The sequence below is a fragment of the Salmo salar genome, chromosome ssa02 (genome assembly GCF_905237065.1).
Source record: "Salmo salar chromosome ssa02, Ssal_v3.1, whole genome shotgun sequence".
Lineage (NCBI taxonomy): Eukaryota > Metazoa > Chordata > Actinopteri > Salmoniformes > Salmonidae > Salmo > Salmo salar.
This window is the reverse complement of record NC_059443.1, coordinates 24,070,040-24,091,284: the sequence shown is the minus strand read 5'-3', so window position 1 is coordinate 24,091,284 and position 21,245 is coordinate 24,070,040. Positions and strand designations below refer to the sequence as shown.

The 21,245-nt window shown below is 45.0% G+C and overlaps 1 protein-coding gene and 1 pseudogene across 1 annotated transcript; one reads left to right on the top strand and one right to left on the bottom strand.

The window, feature by feature from the left end:
- Window positions 1-1,881: 1,881 nt before the first annotated feature.
- On the bottom strand, window positions 1,882-5,059 carry LOC106577430 (trypsin-2-like). Its single transcript, XM_014155403.2, has 6 exons — window positions 4,979-5,059; window positions 4,649-4,799; window positions 2,801-3,051; window positions 2,482-2,618; window positions 2,226-2,327; window positions 1,882-2,049 (listed from the first exon to the last, which is right to left on the bottom strand). Exons 1-6 carry the CDS (start codon window positions 5,052-5,054, stop codon window positions 2,002-2,004), a joined length of 765 nt encoding a protein of 254 aa, XP_014010878.2. The 5' UTR covers window positions 5,055-5,059; the 3' UTR covers window positions 1,882-2,001.
- A 2,497-nt stretch (window positions 5,060-7,556) lies between these two features.
- Window positions 7,557-19,842, top strand: LOC106577421 (trypsin-2-like; annotated as a pseudogene).
- Window positions 19,843-21,245: the final 1,403 nt, after the last annotated feature.

Sequence of the window (21,245 nt, the reverse complement as noted above, 5' to 3'; positions counted from 1 at the left end):
CTATTATTTTATTTCCCGCATCCCCGTACAGATCTGTCCGCATCCATGTACGGTGTGACGTGAAGTAGATTGGGCGGGTACGTGCGTATTGGACGGAGGTGATCTTGGAGAACAATGACGGAGTTTGCTAGAGTGTTGCAACACCGAAATGTATTGTTCAATTTGCTTTTGTTTAATAGGCCGGGACGGTATGAGTATAGCCAACTACTTTTCACTCGCTATACTTGTTTAATGTTGTGGTTTACCGGGTTTGTCATCATTCTCGAGGGGCAGACAAACAACCTGCTGGCTAGCCAAGCTAGTCAGTACAGCTAGCTACTCAACCCGCAGCATCCTAGTGATCCTACCACTACACCATCACTGGCTGCCTTCAGTTATTGTGCAAGTAACCAACGTAACAGTTTTGCTTCCGTCCCTCTCCTCGCCCCACCCTGGACTTGAACCAGGGACCCTCTGAACACATTGACCACTGCTTCCCACGAAGCATTGCTACCTATCACTCAGTAAAAACCACAGCCCTTGCAGAGCAAGGGAAACAACTACTTTAAGTTCTCAGAGCGAGTGACTTCACCGATTGAAATGCTACTAGCGCGCCCTGTTAACTAGCTAGCCATCTCACATAGGTTACAGCTGTAACACATTAGTTCTCTCTGAACTGTACGCAACCATAGCCCCATAGAATACATAACTAATGTTTGAACTCAAATAAAAAATTTGATATATTTCCAATATAAGGATGTTCATATTGAGATTCCTCCTAACAGTTTAAATTGTTAAAGGGATAGCTCAACCAAATAAAAAGAAATGTTGTCTTATTGATTGCTATAGAGCAGGGGTATTCAACTCTTCCCATACAATGTCCAGAACCTGCTGGTTTTCTGTTCTAGAGTTGAGGGCTATAGGGAGTAGTAAATTGACTTTAAAAAGCAGAATAATCGACAGAGCAATGCGCTTGTCAACAATGCGCATATGATTGAATCATGACCCGTGTTTCGAAGTTATAGTGTTTGTTTACAGTTACATTGTTTACAAACAATGGAGTGAAATGTACTTATATGTTGAGTTCTTTTCTAATATATTTTTTTAATTTAACATGTATTTAACTAGGCAAGTCAGTTAAGAACAAATTCTTATTTACAATGACGGCCAACCAGAAGGCAAAAGGCCTCCTGCGGGGACGGGGGCTGGGATAAAAAAAAAAATCTATAAAAATATAGGACACAACACACATGATGACAAGAGAGACACCACATGACTACATAAACAGAGACCTTAGACAACAGCATAGCATAGCAGCTACGCATGACAACACAACATGGTAGCAACACAACATGTCAACAACATGGTAGCAACACAACATGGCAGCAGCCCAACATGGTAGCAGCACAAAACATGGTACAAACATTATTGGGCACAGACAACAGCACGAAGGGCAAGAAGGTAGAGACAACAATACATCACAGGAAGCAGCCACAACTGTCAGTAAGTGTCCATGACTGAGTCTTTGAATAAAGAGATGGAGATAAAACTGTCCAGTTTGAGTGTCTGATGGGGTACGACAGATTGCCTGAGCTCCTGAGGCATTTATACATTATACTCTTCAACAATCAATGGTTATAGCATTTATTTAAAAGTCAAGAAATATACTGTATGTACCAATCACAGACTATAGCTTTCAGCTGATGTAACTCCAGCATTTACTAACTGTCACAAATGAAGACATTCCACTTGCAATCCACACTTGCAATCCATGCTATACAGAACAAAATATTTGATATCATACATGAATATGTGCTCTATGCTACAGGCATGTAAGAAGTACCTTCGAGAGTATACTCACTTTTTTATTTATCTTTGAGAAAAATACTCAGTAAACTGAAATGGTGTTAAATGTTTTATTTGTCATTCGTATTTCATCTCCAGTATAAAAGGTAATGTTGAACTGCAAAGGATGTTGTAGAGTTGTGGGACCATGCTGGAGGACCGAAGCTAGGATCAGACTTAATAGGTGGCCATGGTGCTGGTCAGCCAGTCATTGAAGATGCACACCTGGAGGAAGAGAAGAAGAAGAGAGACATTAGTGGACACACTCAATGGGAGGCAACATAAGAACCATCAATCAATGTTTTATAGACTCAATTTCTTTTTTTCAGGAAAACAAGGGATGTCACAGTGATGTATGTATGTTGATGTTTCCACAACAGGAAAAAAAATGTCTGTCTTACCTTGGCGTAGACACCGGGGTTACCGGGCTCGGCACAGCCGTAACCCCAGGACACAACACCCTGCAGCTCACCGTTGCACACCACAGGGCCACCGGAGTCACCCTGAGAGAGAGAGAGCAAGAGGGAGGAAGGGAGAAAGAGAGAGAAATAAATAGTTATATACAATTCATAATTATTTCTGTATTCATTTAACTGAACAAGTCCATTTAAAGTCATCTTTGTGGTACCACTGAACTGAGGTCAGAGTGGTAAGTACCTGGCAAGAGTCCTTGCCTCCCTCCAGGTATCCAGCGCAGAACATGGCGTTGGTGATCATGCCAGGGTAGGAGTTGTTACAGTCGCTGTAGGACAGGATGGGGATGTTCAGGCACTGCAGCTTGTTGCTGTCAGCGGCTGTAAGGAAAAGCAGACAGAGAGAAATGGAAGAAAGGAGAGAGGGAGAAGGGGGAGAGTTATGGTTATATATAATGACCTTGTGTTCCTAATAGTATAGTTACAATACCTATAAACACACTCAGTCACCATGAAGATGACCAACTGGCACATGTAACCTTTGACCCAGGTTCTGTACTCACTAGAGCTCATGGTGTTGCCCCATCCAGAGACGGTACACATGGTGCCAGCGGGGGCACAGCTGGTGGGCAGAGCAACAGGCTGCACGTAGGTGTTGAGGGTGGCGGGTTTGCTCAGCTTGATCAGCATGATGTCATTGTCGATGTTGTAGGAGCTGTAGTTGGGGTGACGGATCACGCGGGATGAAGAGATGAACTGCTCGCTACCCTCAGTCACCTGGATGTTGTGCTCGCCCAGACGCACCTCCACACGGCTGAAAGAGAGAGAGTACCATTTTTACTTTTTTAACTTTCATGGTTCATGTGAATGTGGAGTTCACCTGTGTCCTTTAGTTTTGCAAAAGTTAATTTTAACAAAATGTTTCTAGGTGTTATTGACTCAATTTGTTGCGTCCTTTTTTCAGGACCCTGTCTTTCAAAGATGATTTGTAAAAATCCAAATAACTTCACAGATCTTCATTGTAAAGGGTTTAAACACTGTTTCCCATGCTTGTTCAGTGAACCATAAACAATTAATGAACATGCACCTGTGGAACAGTCGTTAAGACACAGCTTACAGACAGTAGGCAAGTAAGGTCACAGTTATGAAAACTTAGGACACTAAAGAGGCCTTTCTACTGGCTCTGAAAAACACTAAAAGAAAGATGCCCAGGGTCCCTGCTCATCTGCGTGAACGTGCCTTAGGCATGCTTCAAGGAGGCATGAGGACTGCAGATGTGGCCAGGGCAATAAATTGTAATGTCCGTACTGTGAAAAGCCTAAGACAGCACTACAGGTAGACAGGACGAACAGCTGATCGTCCTCGCAGTGGCAGACCACATGTAACATCTGCACAGGATCGGTACATCCGAACATCACACCTGCGGGACAGGTACAGGATGGCAACAACAACTGCCCGAGTTACACCAGGAACGCACAATCCTTCCATCAGTGCTCAGACCGTCCTCAATAGGCTGAGAGAGGCTGGACTGAGGGCTTGTGGGCCTGTTGTAAGGCAGGTCCTCACCAGACATCACCGGCAACAACGTTGCTAGGTGTTATTGACTCAATATGGGCACAAACCCACCATCGCTGGACCAGACAGGACTGGCAAAAAGTGCTCTTCACTGACGAGTCACGGTTTTGTCTCACCAGGGGTGATGGTCGTATTCGCGTTTATCGTCGAAGGAATGAGCGTTACACCGAGGCCTGTACTCTGGAGCGGGATCGATTTGGAGGTGGATGGTCCGTCATGGTCTGGGGCGGTGTGTCACAGCATCATCGGACTGAGCTTGTTGTCATTGCAGGCAATCTCAATGCTGTGCATTACAGGGAAGACATCCTCCTCCCTCATGTGGTACCCTTCCTGCAGGCTCATCCTGACATGACCATCCAGCATGACAATGCCACCAGCCATACTGCTCATTCTGTGCGTGATTTCCTGCAAGACAAGAATGTCAGTGTTCTGCCATGGCCAGTGAAGAGCCCGGATCTCAATCCCATTGAGCACGTCTGGGACCTGTTGGATCGGAGGGTGAGGGTCATTCCCCCCAGAAATGTCCGGGAACTTGCAGGTGCATTGGTGGAAGAGTGGGATAACATCTCACAGCAAGAACTGTCAAATCTGGTGCAGTCCATGAGGAGGAGATGCACTGCAGTACTTAATGCAGCTGGTGGCCACATGGGTCAGTATCTGGTGTGATTTTGACCCCCCCTTTGTTCAGGGACACATTATTCCATTTATTTTAGTCACATCAGTTTGTCTCAGTTGTTGAATCTTATGTTCATACAAATATTTACACATAAACGCAGTTGACAGTGAAAGGATGTTTCTTTTTTTGCTTAGTTTAGTTCACATGGTATGCTACTTACGACTTGTAGCAGTGAGCAGCAGACACAACCCAGTTCTCATTGACCAAGGAGCCACCACAGAAGTGGTACCCAGAGTTCAGAGACACCTGGTGGGGCTGGGAGTAGGGCTTGCACTCATACCCTCCGACGATCTTGTCGTCCTCCGTAGCAACTGTAAAGGGAGAGCAGGCACATTCTTAGCTATATTACCTCACCTTTTGAGATGGAAAAGCAAGGAACTGTGATAAAACAACAACAACATATTTCTTAATAAAGTCAAAGAAACAAATGTGTGATGTTAGTGTCATTACACAGTCCTGTTCTTTATTCTATGAACATTACTATACTCACAAGCGGCTCCAATGAGCAGAACGAAGACCAGAGAAATCATGGTTGCTGTGTGATCCTGTCGATGAAAGGGGTTCATCTGCACCCCTGGTATATATGCAGAATTGGGTGTGCCGCCCCGTTTAATGGAACTGTTTGATTGGTCAAGAGAAAGCCAAATCAGAGGCAAAAGGTGCCCTGCCAAGGTCACCTTTTGCCACATGCGCCGAATACAACAAGTGTAGACTTTACCGTGAAATGCTTACTTACAAGCCCTTAACCAACAGTGCAGTTCAAGAAGAAGAAAGTATTTACCATGTAGGCTAAAATAAAAAGTAATAATGAAAAGTAACACAATAAGAATAACAATAACGAGGCTATATACAGGGGGCACCAGTACAGAGTCAGTGTGCAGGGGTACAGGCTAGTTGAGGTAATCTGTACATGTAGGTGGGGACGAAGTGACTATGCATTGTTAACAAACAAACAGCAAGAAGCAGCAGTGTACAAGAGTGTACAATTCATTTTTATGAATTATTCAGCAGTCTAATGGCTTGGGGGTAGAACCAGTTGAGTAGCCTTTTGGTCCTAGACTTGGTGCTCCGCTTGCCGTGCGGTAGCATAGAAAACAGTCTATAACATAGGTGACTAGAGTCTCTGACAATTTTATGGGCTTTCCTCTGACACGCCTATTATGTAGGTCCTGGATGTTGGAAGCTTGGCCCTAGCGATGTACAGGGCCGTACGAACTACCCTCTGTAGCGCCTTACGGTCAGCTGCCGAGCAGTTGCCATACCAGATGGTGATGCAACCGGTCAGGATGCTCTCGATGGTGCAGCGGTAGAACCATTTGAGGATCTGGGGGCCCATGCCAAATCTTTTCAGTCTCCTGAGGGGGAAAAGGTTTTGTCGTGCCCTCTTCATGACTGTCTTGGTATGTTTGGACCATGATAGTTCGTTGGTGATGTGGACACCAAGGAACTTGAAACTCTCGACCCGCTCCACTACAGCTCCCATTACAGTCGATGTTAATGGGAGCCTGCCCGCCTTTTCCTGTAGTCCACGATCAGCTCCTCAGCATTATGACACAGCAGTTTCCATCAAGGATTGGTATGAAGTTAACCCTAAAGGCAGCATAAAGCTAAATATACGTTTTCCTTTTTTTGTGCAGGTTCTTACCATCTGGTTTGATTTAATTTCTTACAGTGATACATGTACAGTACACTACAACTTCCATTTTGAGATGGGCAGTATTCTCTGCAGACTGTATGTTGACCTCAACATGATTGGAACGCAGCTGTGTGGTTCACACATTGGAATTCTCTTGGAGAAGTTGACAAACACAACTTGACAGCTCACAAGGCCTATTTTAGCTTTGTGAACAAGACCATGCTCATAAAAAAAGGGTCGTCCTCCCTCAACTTAAACGGCACCAACCATCATAGCTAAAACTAACAGACTGCCAACCCCACCCCCGCTGCTCCCTCTATGGACATTTCATTTTTATCATTGTCACAGTTGTAAATGTATATATCATTTTTATTTTATTGTTTCATTCACACCTGCACTGTTGGAGCTCGGAGCTTAAGCACTTCACTGTACACTGCAACGACATCTGCGACCCTGTGCATGTGACTAAATAAAAATCTAATCTACAAAATGATGGTAAGCCTTGGGTAGATTGTGTGTGTGAACTACACAGCTGTGTTGCAGCCATGTTGAGGTCAAGATACAGTTTGAACTGCAGAGAATACTGTCCATCTCAAACTGGCAGTTTTAATGTACTGTATCACTGTCTTCTGGTAGAAATGAAGGGTAGGATTTAATCCGTATCGCAGATGTTCGCAGAAGGTCCGCGTTATAACTCGATTGAAATTTAAAGGCATTTTCCCCTGTTCGCAGAGACTGCATTCACAGTAAACACCGCATATGTCAGCTCAATCTGAAATGACCTTCACATATTAATGCTGACCTTGAATGATACTTCCACAATACGGATTGAATCCAGTCCTAAATCTGGAATTAACTCAATCAATAAACACCATACTGGGCTTAATAAGACAACGTTGACCAATACTTAATGAAAAGGTAGGCCTACGTTTTGCGAGGTGATTTGACAGGTTTGAGTCTCATTCACATAGACGTTGGCCTTGGACACAGAGGTAGGATCAGTTGAGTTGACCCTTCCCATATCTTAACCATCACCAGTGAGTGGTGAGGATGCACAACTTTCTGACATTTTACAGCTTGACCTGCTGTATTATTTGCTGTCCAGAGAACCTTTTAAATCTGATTAGCTTTCTCTTGACAAATCAAAAAGTCCATGAAACTGGGCGGTACATAAACCAGGGGTGCAGATTAACCCCTTTCATCGACAGGATGACACAGCAACCATGATTTCTCTGGTCTTTGCTCTGGTCAATTGAGCAGCGTAAAAATGATCATAGAGGAATGTGTTATGACACTAACATCACAAATGTGTTTATTTTACGTTATTAAGAACTTTTATTCCACTTTTATCATAGTGCTATGCTTTTTTTAATAATCTCAAAAGGTGAGGAAATATAGCTAAGAATGTGCCTGCTCTCGATTTCCAGTTGCCATGGAGGACGACAAGATCGTCGAAGGGTATGAGTGCAAGGCAAGCCCTACTCCCAGCACCATCAGGTGTCTCTGCAGTCTGGCTACCACTTCTGTGGTGGCTCCCTGATCTCCAGCACATGGTGGTGTCTGCTGATCACTGCTACAAGTCTAAGTATCATGTGAACTACTTCCAATATATTGTGTCTAGCGTATTTTGTTCTGTCAACATCTAGGAAAGTTAACCTATTTTATTTATTTCACCTTTATTTAACCAGGTAGGCTAGTTGAGAACAAATTCCCATTTACAACTGCGACCTGGCCAAGATAAAGCAAAGCAGTTCGAAACATACAACAACACAGAGTTACACATGGAAAAAACAAACATGCAGTCAATAATACAGTAGATAAAGTCTATATACAGTGTGTGCAAATGAGGTAGGACAAGGGAGGTAAAGGTAATAAATAGGCCATGGTGGCGAAGTAATTACAATATACCAATTAAACACTGGAATGGCAGATGTGCAGAAGATGAATGTGCAATTAGAGATACTGGGGTGCAAAGGAGCAAGATAAATAAATAAATACAGTATGGGGTTGAGGTAGTTGGATGGGCTATTTACAGATGGGCTATGTACAGGTGCAGTGATCTGTGAGCTGCTCTGACAGCTGGTGCTTAAAGATAGTGAGGGAGATATGAGTCTCCAGCTTCAGTGATGTTTGCAGTTCGTTCCAGTCATTGGCAGCAGAGAACTGGAAGGAAAGGCGGCCAAAGGAGGAATTGGCTTTGGGGGTGACCAATGAGATATACCTGCTGGAGTGTGTGCTACAGGTGAGTGCTGCTATGGTGACCAGTGAGCTGAGATAAGGGCGGGGCTTTACCTAGCAAACACTTGTAGATGACCTGGAACCAGTGGATTTGGCGACGAGTATGAAGCAAGGGCCAGTCAACGAGAGCGTACAAGTTGCAGTGGTGTGTAGTATATGGGGCTTTGGTGACAAAACGGATGGCACTGTGATAGAATGCATCCAATTTGTTGAGTAGAGTGTTGGAGGCTATTTTGTAGATGACATCGCCGAAGTCGAGGATCAGTAGGATGGTTAGTTTTACGAGGGTATGTTTGGCAGCATGACTGAAGGATGCTTTGTTGCGAAATAGGAAGCCAATTCTAGATTTCATTTTGGATTGGAGATGCTTAATGTGAGTCTGGAAGGAGAGTTTACAGTCTAGCCAGACACCTAGGTATTTTTAATTGTCCACATATTCTAAGTCAGAACCGTCCAGAGTAGTGATGGTAGTCAGGAAGGTGGATGCGGGCAGTGATCGGTTGAAGAGCATGCATTTAGTTTTACTTGCATTTAAGAGCAGTTGGAACTCACGGAAGGTGAGTTGTATGGCATTGAAGCTCATCTGGAGGTTTGTTAACACACTGTCCAAAGAAGGGCCAGAAGGATACAGAATGGCGTCGTCTGAGTAGAGGTGGATCAGAGAATCACCAACAGCAAGAGCGACATCATTGGATGTATACAGAGAAGAGAGTCGGCCCGAGAATTTAACCCTGTGGCACCCCCATAGAGACTGCCAGAGGTCCGGACAACAGGCCCTCCGATTTGACACACTGAACTCTATCAGAGAAGTAGTTGGTGAACCAGGCGAGGCAGTCATTTGAGAAACCAGGGCTGTTGAGTCTACCAATAAGAATGTGGTGATTGACAGAGTTGAAAGCCTTGGCCAGGTCGATGAATACGGCTGCACAGTAATGTCTCTTATCGATGGCGGTTATGATATCGATTAGGACCTAGAGCGTGGCTGAGGTGCACCCATGACCAGCTCTGAAACCAGATTGCATAGCGGAGAAGTTACGGTGGGATTCGAAATGGTCGGTAATCTGTTTGTTAACTTGGCTTTCGAAGACCTTAGAAAGGCAGGGTAGAATATATATAGGTCTGTAGCAGTTTGGGTCTAGAGTGTCTCATCCTTTGAAGAGGGGGATGATCACAGCAGCTTTCCAATCTTTGGGAATCTCAGACGATACATAAGAGAGGTTGAACAGGCTAGTAATAGGGGTTGCAACAATTTCGGCAGATCATTTTAGAAAGAGAGGGTCCAGATTGTCTAGCCCGGCTGATTTGTAGGGGTCCAGATTTTGCAGCTCTTTCAGAACATCAGATATCTGTATTTGGGTGAAGGAGAAATGGGGGAGGCTTGGGCGAGTTGCTGTGCGGCGTGCAGGGCAGTTGACCGGGGTGGAGGTAGCCAGGTGGAAAGCATGGCCAGCCATAGAAAAATGCTTATTGAAATTCTCAATTATAGTGGATTTATCGGTGGTGACAATGTTTCCTAGCCTCAGTGCAGTGGGCAGCTGGGAGGAGGTGCTCTTATTTTCCATGGACTTTACAGTGTCCCTGAACTTTTTTGAGTTTCTGTTTCCTAACTGCCTGTCTGTATTGGTTCCTAACTTCCCTGAAAAGTTGCATATCACGGGGACTATTGAATGCATCGCCACAGGATGTTTTTGTGCTGGTCAAGAGCAGTCAGGTCTGAGTGAACCAAGGGCTATATCTGTTCCTGGTTCTACATTTTTTGAATGGGGAATGCTTATTTAAGATGGTGAGGAAGGCACTTTAAACAAATAACCAGGCTATCCTCTACTGACGGGATGAGGTCAATATCCTTCCAGGATACCAGGGCCAGGTCGATTAGAAAGCTCACTGAAGTGTTTTAGGGAGCGTTTGACAGTGATGAGGGGTGGTCGTTTGACCGCAGACCCATTACGGATGCAGGCAATGAGGCAGTGATCGCTGAGATCTTGGTTGAAAACAGCAGAGGTGTATTTGGAGGGCAAGTTCATTAAGATGATATCTATGAGGGTGCCCGTGTTTACGGATTTGGGGTTGTACCTGGTAGGTTCATTGATAATTTGTGTGAGATTGAGGGCATCAAGCTTAGATTGTAGGATGGCTGGGGTGTTAAGCATGTCAAGGTTTAGGTCACCTAGCAGCACGAGCTCTGAAGATAGATGGGGGGCAATCAATTCACATATGGTGTCCAGGGCAAAGCTGGGGGCAGAGGGTGGTCTATAGCAAGCAGCAACGGTGAGAGACTTGCTTCTGGAAAGGTGGATTGGGGGCAATCAATTCACATATGGTGTCCAGGGCACAGCTGGGGGCAGAGGGTGGTCTAGAGCAAGCAGCAACGGTGAGAGACTTGTTTCTGGAAAGGTGGATTTTAAAAGTAGAAGCTCGAATTGTTTGGGTACAGACCTGGATAGTAAGACAGAACTCTGCAGGCTATCTCTGCAGTAGATTGCAACTCCGCCCCCTTTGGCAGTTCTATCTTGTCGGAAAATGTTATAGTTAGGGATGGACATTTCAGGGTTTTTGGTGGTCTTCCTAAGCCAGGATTCAGACACGGCTAGGACATCCGGGTTGGCAGAGTGTGCTAAAGCAGTGAATAAAACAAACTTAGGGAGGAGGCTTCTAATGTTAACATACATCACCAGAGGAACAGAGGAGGAGTAGGCTAAGGGTACGGCTAAAGGCTATAAGAACTGGTCGTCTTGTAAGTTCGGAACACAGTGTAAAAGAAGCAGGTTTCTGGGTGCGATAGAATAGATTCAAGGCATAATGTACAGACAAAGGTATGGTAGGATGTGAATACATTGGAGGTAAACTTAGGCATTTTGCGATGAAAGATAAAGATATTGTCTCTAGAAACATTTAAACCATTTGATGTCACCGCATTTGTGGGTAGTGGAACTAAAGGGTTGGCTAAGGCATATTGAGCAGGGCTAGAGGCTCTACAGTGAAATAAGACAATAATCACTAACCAGAACAGCAATGGACAAGGCATATTGACATTAGGGAGAGGCTTGCGTAGCCGAGTGATCATAGGAGTCCAGTGAGTAGTTAGGCTGGCTGCTATATTTCCATCAGACCTGTTGTGAGTTTTCTTATCCGACTGGTACTTTACTTGCAAAATAATGTTTGGATGGAAACATGGTTAGTGACAATCTAACCTTGGTTAAACTAAAGGACATAGTTAAATACAAACTCTAAAACTAAGTTAATTAATTGGACCTCTCTCTCTCGCATTTATTTATTTTATTTAATCTTTATTTAACTATGCAAGTCAGTTAAGGACAAATTCTTATTTTACAATGACCGGCCTACTCCAGCAAACCCTCCCCTAACCCGAACAACGCTGGGTCAATTGTTGGTTGTGATACAGCCCGGGATCGAACCAGGATCTGTAGTGACGGCTCTAGCACTGAGATGCAGTGCCTTAGACTGCTGCACCACTCAGGAGTGTTCCTAGAATCTTCTGATCTTCTCATGTGCAGGTCTGTCTGGGCGAGCACAACATCCAGGTGACTGAGGGTAACGAGCAGTTCATCTCTTCATCCCGCGTGATCCGTCACCCCAACTACAGCTCCTACTACATCGACAATCAAATCAAATTTAATCAAATGTATTTATATATCCCTTCTTACATCAGCTGATATCTCAAAGTGCTGTACAGAAACCCAGCCTAAAACCCCAAACAGCAAGCAATGCAGGTGTAGAAGCACGGTGGCTAGGAAAAACTCCCTAGAAAAGCCAAAACCTAGGAAGAAACCTAGAGAGGAACCAGGCTATGAGGGGTGGCCAGTCCTCTTCTGGCTGTGTCGGGTGGAGATTATAACAGAACATGGCCAAGATTTTCAAATGTTCTTAAATGACCAGCATGGTCAAATAATAATAATCACAGTTGTCGAGGGTGCAACAAGTCAGCACCTCAAGAGTAAATGTCAGTTGGCATTTCATAGCTGATCAATGAGAGTATCTCTACCGCTCCTGCTGTTTCTAGATAGTTGAAAACAGCAGGTCTAGGACAGGTAGCACGTCCGGTGAACAGGTCAGGGTTCCATAGCCGCAGGCAGAACAGTTGAAACTGGAGCAGCAGCACAGCCAGGTGGACTGGGGACAGCAAGGAGTCATCATGTCAGGTAGTCCTGAGGCATGGTCCTAGGGCTCAGGTCCTCCGAGAGAGAGAAAGAAAGAAAGAGAGAAAGAAAGAGAGAATTAGAGAGAGCATACTTAAATTCACACAGGACACCGGATAAGACAGGAGAAATACTCCAATGACATCATGCTGATCAAGCTGAGCAAACCCATCACCCTCAACACCTACGTGCAGCCTGTTGCTCTGCCCACCAGCTGGCACCATGTGTGCCCCCCCGTGTGTGCAGTAAAGGTGGTCTAGAGTTGTTTTCCCTCTGGTTGCACATTTAACATGCTGATAGAAATTAGGTAAAACTGACTTAAGTTTCCCTGCATTAAAGTCCCCGGACACTAGGAGCACCGCATCTGGATGAGCGTGTTTCTGTTTGCTTATGGCAGTATACAGCTGACTGAGTGCGGTTTTAGTGCCAGCATCAGTCTGTGGTAGTATGTAGACAGCTATGAAAAATACAGATGAAAACTCTCTAGGTAGATAGTATGGTCTACAGCTTACCATGAGATACTCTACCTCAGGCGAGCAAAACCTCTAGACTTCCTTAGATATCGTGCACCAAGACACGGGCCCCCACCCCGTGTCTTACCAGAGGCTGCTATTCTATCCTGTCGATAGAGTTTATAACCCGCCAGCTGTATGTTATCAATCTAGAATCGGCTTCCTATTTCGCAACAAAGCCTCCTTCCCTCATGCCGCCAAACATACCCTCGTAAAACTGACTATCCTACCGATCCTTGACTTTGGCGATGTCATTTACAAAATAGCCCCCAACACTCTACTCAGCAAACTGGATGTAGTCTATCACAGTGCCATCCGTTTTATCACCAAAGCCCCATATACCTCCCACCACCGCGACCTCTATGCTCTCGCTGGCTGGCCCTCACTACATATCCGTCGCCAAACCCACTGGCTCCAGGTCATCTATACGTCTATGCTAGGTAAAGCCCCGCCTTATCTCAGCTCATTGGTCACCATAGCAACACCCACCCGTAGCACGCACTCCAGCAGGTATATTGCACTAGTCATCCCCAAAGCCAACACTTCCTTTGGCCGCCTCTCCTTCCAGTTCTCTGCTGCCAATGACTGGAACGAATTGCAAAAATCTCTGAAGCTGGAGTCTTATATCTCCCTCTCTAACTTTAAGCATCAGCTGTCTGATCAGCTTACCGATCACTGTACCTGTACACAACCAATCTGTAAATAGCACACCCGACTACCTCATCCCCATATTATTACTTACCCTCTTGCTCTTTTGCACCCCGGTATCTCTACTTGCACATCATCATCTGCACATATATCACTCCAGTATTAATGCTACATTGTTATTATTTTCGCCTCTATGGCCAATTTATTTCCTACCTCCCTACTCTTCTACATTTCACACACTGTACATAGATCTTTCAAAAAAAAAAATCTTTTGTGTTATTGACTGTACGTTTGTTTATGTGTAACTCTGTGTTGTTGTTTTTGTAGCACTGCATGCTTTATCTTGGCCAGGTCGCAGTTGTAAATGACTGGCCTACCTGGTTAATTAAAGGTGAAATAAAAATAAATGTATGTCGTTGTTCAGCCACGACTCTGTGTAACATAAGATAGTACAGTTTTTAAATGTCCCGTTGGTAGGATATACATGCTTTCAGTTCATCCCATTTATTTTCCAGTGATTGAACGTTGGCTAACAGTACGGATGGTAAAGGCAGATTAGCCACTGGTCGCATGATCCTCATAAGACACCCCGATATCTTTCCGTGAAATCGCAGTTTCTTTCTCCATCGAATGACGGGGATGAGGGCCTGTTCGTGTGTTTGGAGTATATCCTTCCGTCCGACTCATTAAAGAAAAATGATTTGTCCAATCGAGGTGAATAATCGCTGTTCTGATGTCCAGAAGCTCTTTTCGGTCATAAGAGACGGTAGCAGCAACATTATGTACAAAACAAGTTACAAACAATGCAAAAAAACAAACAAAATAGGACATTAAGAGCCAATAAAACGGCAGCCATCCTCTCCGGCGCCATCTAGTCTAGTCTAATCTATTACCTCCTGTCACGTTCCTCGTATTCTCCCTCATCGGAAGATATGTCGAAATCACTCGATGACCAATACGCAGCAGGTTGACTGTTCCACATCATCTTTATTTTAGATGGAAACGACAAAACAAAATAAACACTCAGAGGAGAAAGGTGACAGTTTCACAGGTGAAACGAAACACAGTGCAAAATTACAATTACCCACAAAAATCAAACACAAACACACCCCACTATATGGGACTCTCAATCAAAGGCAGATAGACAACACCTGCCTTCAACTGAGAGTCCCAACCCCAATTAACCAAACAAACATACACTCACTAAACTCCACATAGAAATACCTAACCTAGAACCTACCCCAACACTCACAACCCCACTATACCATAACCAAACATAACTGCCACGTCCTGACCAAATATAATACAAAAAAACCTAAGTATATGGTCAGGACGTGACATTACCCCCCCCTAAAGGTGCATACACTGAATGCACAAAACCAACAGAAAAAAATAAAAAAAAAATAAAAAAAACAACACACAATTAACCTCCTAACTAAAGGGAGGGAAGGGAGGGTGGCTGCCGTCAACGACGGCACAGTGCTACACCCCCCCTCCCCAACCCACCTCTATTGGAGGTGGCTCCGGTTCTGGCCTACTGTCCAACAGACCGTAGACAGACCTGTTGGGCTTAGGACAGTAGGCAGACTTCTTTGGTTCTGGTTCGTGGGCCGACTCCGTCGGTCCCAGGCTGTAAGCAGACTCCTTCGGTTCTGGGTTGTAGGCAGAATCATCACAGTCATAGTTAATCAACTTTATTTTAGAATTGTGACCAGACTCACCCGGTTCTGGGTCACAGGCAGCTCCCCTCAGTCCCGGGTCGCAAGAGGTTGTCGGATACTCTGGTCCGCACCCCGGTGTCGGATCCTCTGGGCCGCACCCCGGTGTCGGATCCTCCGACGGCCCTGACCCAGGATTCACCAGGCTGGGGAGACATGATGGATGCCTGGCCCTGGGCACAGGCACAGGACTCACCAGGCTGGGGAGACCCACTGAAGGCCTGGTCCTGGGAGGTGGCACAGGATGAACCAGGATGGGGAGACCCACTGGAGGCCTGGTCCGAGGAGGTGGCACAGGACGGACCAGGATGGGGAGACCCACTGGAGGCCTGGTCCTGGGAGGTGGCACAGGATGAACCAGGATGGGGAGACCCACTGAAGGCCTGGTCCTGGGAGGTGGCACAGGACTCACCAGGCTGGGGAGACCCACTGAAGGCCTGGTCCTGGGAGGTGGCACAGGATGAACCAGGATGGGGAGACCCACTGGAGGCCTGGTCCGAGGAGGTGGCACAGGACGGACCAGGATGGGGAGACCCACTGGAGGCCTGGTCCTGGGAGGTGGCACAGGATGAACCAGGATGGGGAGACCCACTGAAGGCCTGGTCCTGGGAGGTGGCACAGGATGAACCAGGATGGGGAGACCCACTGGAGGCCTGGTCCGAGGAGGAGGCACAGGATAAACCGGGCTGTGGGGGAGCACTGGAGTTCTGGTACGGACACTCTTTACCCACACTCCAGGCTGAATGCCCACTTTGGCCCGGCACGGGCGGAGAGCAGGCATTGGGCGAACTGGACCCTCCCAGCGCTCTGGAGACACAGTGCGCAACGCCGGCGCAGGATAACCTGGACCGAGGAGGCGCACTGGAGACCAGACGCGCTGAGCTGGCACCATCCGCCCTGGCTCGATGCCTGCACTCGCATGGCACTTGCGGGGGCTGGTATGTAGCGCACCGGGCTTTGAACGTGCACTGGGGACACCGTGCGCTCCACAGCATAACACGGTGTCTTACCAGTACCACGCTGCTTCCGGTAAGCACGGGGAGTTGGCTTAGGTCTACCACCTGACTCCGCCAATCTCCCCGTGTGCCCCCCCCCAAAAAAATTGTGGGGCTGCCTCCCGTGTCCGTTGCGCTCCCTCTCCTCATACCAGCGCCTCTCAGCTCTCGCCGCCTCGATCTCCCACTGTGGGCGGCGATAATCCCCAGCTTGAGTCCATGGTCCTTTCCCGTCCAGGATTTCCTCCCAAGTCCATGACTCCAGATAGCCTTTCTCCTGGTGCCTCTCCTTGTGCTGCTCCTTCCTCTGCTGCTTGGTCCGTTGTCGGTGGGTAATTCTGTCGCGTTCCTCGTATTCTCCCTCATCGGAAGATATGTCGAAATCACTCGATGACCAATACGCACCAAATATAATACAAAAAAACCTAAGTATATGGTCAGGACGTGACACCTCCCTTTAAGTGTATCCACTAATGTCTCTCTTCTCCTTCTCTCCCTCCAGGTGTGCATCTTCAACGACTGGCTGACCAGTTTTAAAAAACAAACCAACAAAGAACAGGACAGGTTCCTATATTACAGATTCCTCTTCTACAGGTATGCATGCCGTGTTGACTTCATGCTGCTGCTGTGGCTACATGCCAAACCTTTCAGAATTCCTGTCGGGCAGCAAGGTACATCTTACAGAGGGTCGCCAAGTCCCAAGTTCATTAGTAAACATCTAACAAAAACCCATTTAATCATTGGTAGAATTGGGCCACAGCCGGGCAAGGATATCCAAAAACGACAGTATTCTAAACTCATTCTAATATTTGCTATTAACTCATTGGTGAGACTGTTATGACCTTTGCCTTATGTTCAACACCTGACTCAACCCCATCCCTAACTCCAACTCTAACCCCAGCCTTAACTACATGTCTCTCCTGCCCCCAAAAATGTATGGAAAGCCTAACTGATAAGGAATCGCATAATCTTACAGTATCGTCCTATGGCTGATTGGTCAGTCAAGAGCCAATGATGTTGCCCTGGAACTGAGGCAGCACTTCTGAATTTATATATAATGCAGAGGTGCAGGTAAACCTCACTCATTGACAGGATCATACAGCAACCATGATTTTTCTGGTCTTCGTTCTGCTCATTGGAGCCGCTTGTGAGTATAGGCTATGTCGTGGAAATTCAGTACTGAGAGAGACTTGGTCATTTCTTCAAACAATCATATTGTTTTAATATTGATTAATTATTGCAATAACGAAGCCGTCAATCCAACAGTCTTGACCGTCTTGACAGAGAATACCGGGTCTTTATATACCAAACCTAAAACTGCTCTTCAACCATGCAGATTGGGCACCATAACCCACCCTGGCTTCATCCTGTCGTTTATCTGCACAGGGGGGGGGGGGTATTCTACTCCTTCAGGTTAAGTTTCCCAGATGCAAGGATGAGAACAAACACTGAGATGTTTGTTTTATTCCTTCAATCTATCTCTATCTCATCTATAGAATGCAGGCCCAGTTAGACCGGAGACATATGTCTCACATGCACAACTATGATAGACTGGAATGTGGCAGTTTTTTTTTTTATCACTGAGACATCAATCAATTTTTAGCTTCAAGCTATCTCTAGTAATGCCCATGTCCTCGACACCCAGACTAGCTGCAGGAAGCTAGAGTGGACACCATAAAACTCAGCCTTAGCAGGCCAGTCTTACTCTTAGTTAAATATATAATAGTTTACTATTAATATCAAACAAACCAGGTATGTAATTTTTCTATCACAGCTATTTGAGATGGTAACACTATTCAGTGTCAAATAACTCCGTTTTCAGTGATTCATTTGAATGCATACTGCCATACAATTCAGTATGCTATCAGTATTAGAATATTTTACTTAGAAGGATCACTTTTTAGTAGCTCATGGGACAAGTTTGTCACACCTTTCCTGTTGCTTGTCAAAAATATCTACAGTCCTTTAGAGATGTCAAACAAATATCATGATCTTAGTTTTACATTATAATGTCACGATCATGATTTTCATAATCTCGAAAGGTGAGGCAATGTGTCAATGCTAACTGTGAGAGTTCTCTCTGTTTCCAGTTGCCACGGAGGAGGACCAGATTGTGGAAGGGAATGAGTGCAAGGCCTACTCCCAGCCCCACCTTGGTGTCTCTGAACTCTGGGTACCACCTCTGTGGTGGTTCCTTGGTCAATGAGAACTGGGTTGTGTCTGCTGCTTACTGCTACATGTCATGAGTAAACTACATACCTGTACATGAAGTATCCTATGTGCTTATAGATAAGACTTCCATGTAATGAATACATTCAATATGTGTACTGGTACATCAAGCTGCCTCGCGCTACAGAAACAGGAGATAGGCTCCTGTTCCTATTAGCCGTTCCGGCTCGCACACGCCAAGGCTTGTACAAGGTTATTTACTTACTTTACATGTCTGTCATGGCTTAACAACATCCTATCATCCAGATTATATCATGCAGTTCACGTCACCTGCACCCCAAGGCTCAGCACAGAACACCATCAAGTGACGAAAGACTTTCCTTTCCCTCTTTCTCTTTCACCCTAAGCCACGTGGAGGTGCATCTGGGCAAGAACAACATTGCCAGGACTGAGGGTAAAGAGTAGTTCATCTCTTCTTCCCGCATCATCCCCCACCCCAACTACAGCTCCTACAACATCAACAATGACATCATGCTGATCAAGCTGAGCAAACCCGCCACCCTCAACACCTACGTGCAGCCTGTTGCTCTGCCCACCAGCTGTGCCCCTGCTGGCACCATGTGTACCGTCTCTAGACGTGGCAACACCATGAGCTCTAGTGAGTACAGCAATAAAGGCACCATGTTAATGTATTTTGGGGTTACGTTATAAAATATACTTGGTCTGGTAACCATTGCCAGTGTTAAAATGTAAATGATCCATAAATTACATGTTCTGCCTTTCATTCACCCTTCTTTCTAACCATTCTTTTATTTTTCATCCAGCCTTACAGCTGCCGATAGCAACAAGCTACAGTGCCTGAAATCTCTCATTGTCTCTCTCTCTCTCAAGGTGACTCCAGTGGCCCCGTGGTGTGCAACGGTGAGTTGCAGGGTGTTGTGTCCTGAGGTTATGGCTGTGCCGAGCCCGGTAACTCCGGTGTCTATGCCAAGGTAAGAATATAGGCTTCCCTATATAGGCTTCCCGTCCCTGTCACAACTACATGTTTCTAACTTCAATAATACCAACTTTATCTCAGGTCTACAGTGACTTGGCCCTGTGTCCACTGATGTCTCCCTTCTCCTTCTCTTCCTTCAGGTGTGCATCTTCAATGACTGGCTGACAAGCACCATGGCCACCTACTAAATCTGATCCTAGCTTCGGTCCTCCAGCATGGTCCTACAACTCTACAGCATCCTGTGCAGTTCAACATCCACATTTTTTCCCATGACAAATAAAGCATTTAACACTAAATACTTTTTTTCTGTTGTGTTTGTACTCTCACTCTCCTTAGAAGTCTTTGTAAAGGTATTTCTATCTTCTCGTGTCAAGTAGTATTACTAGTAAACACCAGAGAAATTAGTAAAAACCAGCAAATTGTACCCTACCATAACACTTTGTTTTGTATCAATACAAGATACCACAAGGAACATTATTGATTACATTGATTTGTTTCTATAGTTGTGTATTGATGCGTTGCTGCATATTAATGAATAAGAGGTGCTTGGCTATAAATATCTATTATAAGGTTGTAATTCACTTCAGGAAATATGAAAGCCATACACTAGGGGAGAGTGGGGTAAGTTGAGCCACCCATGTTTCTAGGAAACCATACACAACGTTAATCATTTGACCAAATATTTAGAAAGAGGCCTTAATTTCATTGAGTCTGTGAAGTAAGAAACCACATGGAAAAAGTGGTAAGCAAGTTAGGTCCAAAAAACGGATTTTCACCAAGTCAAATGTATTTATTATATTAGAGGTTTCATGACGCTTGCAATGCATTATAGCTGGGATATGAGGTAACAACAGGGCCTGTCCTATGTTAAAAGTATAAAAAAAAATAACAAAGTGTTTGTTAGGTGTTAAGCCTTTGTTAAAAGATGCTTAAAATGCTTAAAATTGATTGTGTTGAATTCTGTTTTTAAAACGGCACTGGTAATATTTCATTCAGTCCAGAAATGTGTAGCCATCTTGACTTACCCTGTCCTGCGGCTAAACTTACCCCATACCTGGGGTAAGTTGTGCCAAGGAACCACTTTTGAATGATTATAACATCCTGAAATATATGTAGATATCTTTGTTAGAAAGAATACAATATTTCCCTTGATGGAGTGATGCTGAATGAAAAAAATGGCTCAACTTACCCCCCTCTCCTCTACTGTGAGAAACTGCTGATTAAGAGTGACTGAGATATTGATGCATTTTCAGAATGGTCCCAGACCCGTAGCCACAAGGGACCCAGAAGCAAAGCCAGTATGGTGGCCCGAAGGGCTATGCTATCTGGACAATTCTGTCTAGAATACTATTTTGGCTATGCATTTGGGATCATTCGGAGTACAATAATAAATAAATAAATGATATCTATCTATCTATCTATATATATATATCTATATATATATATATATACAGTACCAGTCAAAAGTTTGGACACACCTACTCATTCCAAAGTTTTTCTTCATTTTTACTATTTTCTACATTGTAGAATAATAGTGAAGACATCAAAACTATGAAATAACACATATGGAATCATGTAGTAAGCAAAAAAATATAAATATTTTATATTTGAGATTCTTCAAAGTAGCCACCCTTTGCCTTGATGACAGCTTTGCATGCTCTTGGCATTATCTCAACCAGCTTCATTA

Coding starts and splice junctions, on each gene's coding strand:
- LOC106577430 (XM_014155403.2), bottom strand. CDS start 5,054: ATGAACCCCTTTCATCGACAGGATCACACAGCAACCATGATTTCTCTG. Junction 2,619..2,800: donor GGGCAACACCATGAGCTCTA/GTGAGTACAGAA, acceptor TTTTCCTTACAG/CCGCTGACAGCAACAAGCTG. Junction 2,328..2,481: donor GAGGCAAGGACTCTTGCCAG/GTACTTACCACT, acceptor TCTCTCTCTCAG/GGTGACTCCGGTGGCCCTGT.